The sequence below is a fragment of the Cebus imitator genome, unplaced genomic scaffold (genome assembly GCF_001604975.1).
Source record: "Cebus imitator isolate Cc_AM_T3 unplaced genomic scaffold, Cebus_imitator-1.0 Scaffold85, whole genome shotgun sequence".
Classification (NCBI taxonomy): Eukaryota; Metazoa; Chordata; class Mammalia; order Primates; family Cebidae; genus Cebus; species Cebus imitator.
The window spans coordinates 153,378-157,595 of record NW_016107400.1 but is presented as its reverse complement, the minus strand read 5'-3'; the positions used below and the strand labels follow the sequence as shown (position 1 = coordinate 157,595).

Below are 4,218 nucleotides of genomic sequence, written 5' to 3'. Positions count from 1 at the left end.
TTTTTTTTTTCTCTTTTTTGAGACAGTCTCATTCAGTCGTCCAGGCTGGAGTGCAGTGGCACAGTCACAGCTCACTGCAACCTTGACTGCCCCTGGATCAGGTGATCCACCTCAGCCTCTCGAGTAGCTGGGACTATAGGCACACGCTACCATGCCCGGCTAATTTTTGTATTTTTTGTAGAGATTAGGTTTTGTCGTGTTGGCCAGGCTGGTCTCAAGCCATCCGCCTGCCTGAGCCTCCCATAGTGCTGGGATTACATGTGTGAGCCACCGTACCCAGTCCCTTGGTAGTTTTGTTTTAATTGTTAAATTGAAGCTAGAAGCAGATATTGCTGACTTGATATGCCAGTTGGCTGAGTCCCTCATAGCTTGGTAAAATCAGAATAGAACAACTAACTTAGCTGCTTTTTTTTTTTTTAGCAAGTCTTTGGAAATCTTTTTGTTGGTGCTGACAGCCACAGCAGTCCAATACAGTGGAATGGTGTATATCTTGGGTGGTAAGGATATACAAGTGGACGTAATCCTGGGATGTCACAGTGTATGTCTTTCCCCCTCTTGGACCTGATTAGTTTAACATGTCTTTTTGTATATAATGATAATACTGCTTAAGCTTTTGAGTCTGTTTGAAGAATGGATTTTCACTGATTTACATTTGTCCACTGGGTTCTTGTGATCCTCAGCACACATGTAGAATAGTAGTTTCCTAATACGTAGTTACTGTAAAAAATAAATACTATTTGTACAGATTTCTCCTTTCACAGTATTTAATAAGAGTTTTTCTTTCTGCAGTTTTTTTATATTTTCTTACCATATTTCTTCTATATAAGCTAAAGTCAGCCTTTGAAGGAAGTGTAATTTTAAATAAGATTTAAAATTATTTTTATGTGTTCTAGATTCTGGAAGTTACGGTCAGTCTGGGGGTGAGCAGCAAAGGTAAAGTATACATATATTTTAATAATATGAAAGGGTAGAACTGGGATGAATTTTGTCAAACTTCTTCTCTTGAGACTTGATGTCTGGATGTTATAGTTAGTTAAATATTAGCTTGTCACAGAGTAAAGAGAGTCAGCTTGTGTAAATAGGTGCTGTAAAACATGTATTCCTTTTCTTTTTTTCTTTATGTTTTGAGACAGAGTCTTGCTGGGTACCCAGGTTGGAGTGCAGTGGCTATTCATAGGCAAATCATAGTGTACTATAGCCTTGAATTCCTGAGCTTAAGCAATCCTCCTGCCTCAGTCTCCCAAGTAACTGTACTCTCCACTACAGCCATGTGCCACTGTACTGGGCTTCTTCCTTAAGTCTGTTTGCATCAATGAATATACCTCCTAGAGATTAAAACAAGTCTCCTTGGTATTCTAAAGTTTATGTTTTCTTTAGGAAATCTCTTAGAAAAAACAATTATTAAAGGAATTTAATGCCAGATACTGTGGCTCATGCCTCCCAGCACTTTGGGAGGCCAAGGTGGGAGGACTGCCTGAGGCCAGGAGTTAGAAACCATTTTGGACTATATAGCCAGTCCTTGTCTCTACAAAAATTTTTTTAAAAATTATCCAGACATGGTGGTGTGTATCTGTAGCCCTAGCTACTTGGGAGACTGAGGCTGTAGGATCACTTGGAAGAGTTCAAGGTTGTTACAGTGAGTTACGATCTTGCCACTACATTCCGGCCTGGGTGACAGAGTGAGACCCTGTCTCCAAAAAAAAAGCAATTGAACTCTTGTTTTTTAGAAGAAGCATTTTATGATAGTATATAATATGCTAATATGTTTTTTTCAGAGCACATTTTTTTGAAGCACCATGAAAGAAATATTTAGCATTTTTTAGTGTCCCTACCGTGCTCACAATAAAAAGAAAATTCTATTTTTATGTGAATGTATATATGCAGTAGGCTTCTCTTACCAGAAATACAGCCTTCTACTTGTATGATAAATGTTTTACAGCTCAGTGTGAGATATTCAGAATAGCATCTCAGATATTTATCAAATTTTAAGCTTCCTGAAAACAAAACTGATTTGACTTTTTTAATATCATAAGATAGTGCTAACCTCCTAGTAGGCATCTAGCAGAATATTTATTTGATGAAATATGTTTTGAAAAGTTAAAGAACCTTGTTAGTATTTGATAGCTTTAAAATACTAAAAAGGCCGGGCGCGGTGGCTCAAGCCTGTAATCCCAGCACTTTGGGAGGCCGAGGCGGGTGGATCACGAGGTCAAGAGATCGAGACCATCCTGGTCAACATGGTGAAACCCCATCTCTACTAAAAATACAAAAAATTAGCTGGGCATGGTGGCGTGTGCCTGTAATCCCAGCTACTCAGGAGGCTGAGGCAGGAGAATTGCCTGAACCCAGGAGGGCGGAGGTTGCGGTGAGCCGAGATCGCGCCATTGCACTCCAGCCTGGGTAACAAGAGTGAAACTCCGTCTCAAAATAAAATAAAATAAAATAAAATAAAATAAAATACTAAAAAGTTTTTTATTGCAAATGTTTTAGTTTTCCTTGGATATTAGAAAGTCAGAGTATAGATTCATAAAGTTTGTTCCTGACTTGTTAGAGCTTATGTACTATTAAATTAAAATTCAAATCCCAGAAGGGTATATTATTTAGTCAGTCAACAAATATTTATTGAGCTATGTGCTAGGCCCTGCTACAGCACTGAGGAGATGCAGTGTAATTTCATTCTGTGATTGTACTCTGGAGATATACGTGTCTCTAATTACTGAGGCATTTAAACTGGACTTCTAGGGCCACCCTGTGCATCTTGTAGGAAGTTAAAGACATTTAACTAAGGCAAATGGTAGGAAAAAATTCATCTGTCAAGATATAACTGAGTAAGGTGTTCATTTTTGTCAAGCCATCATTTTTGTGTTTCACATATTTATTATGGGCCTTGCTCTGTAGTTTTTATTCCCCCCCACACCCAAGCATAATTCTCTTGGAATTTTCTAGCTCTGATGAAGTTTCCTTTATTTGTAGGAGATTGTCAAAACAAAACTTGGGGTATTTGTTTGACATTCAGGATATCTGGGAGTGATTTCATTTATTTCTTTAACAGTCTTTCGTCATCACCTTTCAATTTTTACTCTAGAGATAGGCAGATTGATGATTTCTCAGCAAAGAAGCTTGTATTTCAGTTGAAAGTTGAAAATGAAGGCAAGGTCTTCATTTAAACTTTTAAATTTTAACACATTTCTTTCAAGTACTACATTTTTCTTTTGCAGTTATTCTTCCTATGGAAATCAAGGCAACCAAGGCTATGGACAAACACCACAAGTAGGTTGAAATATAAATTGTATTCTTCATAAGTAGTTATTTTTATCTTAAGTAGGTGATGAAACTTGAGTATTTACCTAAATTTCAGAGCTATTCTGGCTATGGGCAAACGACTGATTCCTCTTATGGACAGAACTACAGCAGTTACTCCGGTTATGGACAAAGTCAGTCAGGTTGGACTAATTTGTTAAATTTGTTGTTTCAGAGATTGAAAAATCAGAGCCTTCACTAAATGATAACTCATCTAATCTTTAGGTTACTCACAGTCCTATGGTGGTTATGAGAATCAAAAGCAGAGCTCATATGGCCAGCAGCCATATAATAACCAGGGACAGCAGCAAAACATGGAATCATCAGGAAGGTAAGGAAACAGTAAAGTATTGACATTGGTTGGGGCAGTAGAAATAACACTGAATATTGAAGAGATTTAGCCAACAAAATCTTAACTTGAAACTTTTTTTTTTAAAGAAAAGTTTTAATGGAGTATGGATTTCACAACTGTGTATTAAGGAGAATATGGAAATAGCATTGTCATTTGATTCTTCTGAAGTATTTGTAAAATCATTGCTTAGCTGTAAATTGATGTACTTAAAAATGTTAGAAAATTTTGAACCTCTGCTTTATACCTGAGATTAAATAAAAACCTGCCTTTAGTATGAGACTTCTCAATATCTACTTTTTAATTTCTATTTTATTTTTGAACCATTTGAATATATTACGTTTTCAGGGACAAAAATGTTTTTTAAAAGGGTCAAAACTTTCACAATATATCAGATACCCTAAAAATGTGTTTTATTTGTTGATATATGTAGGTAACTATTTATCGATAAATTTTAGGTTTTATAAAGTTTTTTTACCTGGCCGGGCGCGGTGGCTCACGCCTGTAATCCCAGTACTTTGGGAGGCCGAGGCGGGTGGATCACGAGGTCAAGAGATCGAGACCATCCT

At 37.0% G+C, this 4,218-nt stretch overlaps 1 protein-coding gene across 1 annotated transcript in view; it reads left to right on the top strand.

The window, feature by feature from the left end:
• Positions 1 to 4,218, top strand: part of TAF15 (TATA-box binding protein associated factor 15) — a 34,245-nt gene that overhangs the window by 7,359 nt on the left and 22,668 nt on the right. Inside the window, exons 2-5 of the mRNA XM_037740610.1 lie at positions 894 to 933; positions 3,219 to 3,270; positions 3,359 to 3,434; positions 3,526 to 3,631. Coding sequence (XP_037596538.1) covers positions 894 to 933; positions 3,219 to 3,270; positions 3,359 to 3,434; positions 3,526 to 3,631 — 274 coding nt within the window. The remainder of the gene's footprint in view (positions 1 to 893; positions 934 to 3,218; positions 3,271 to 3,358; positions 3,435 to 3,525; positions 3,632 to 4,218) is intronic.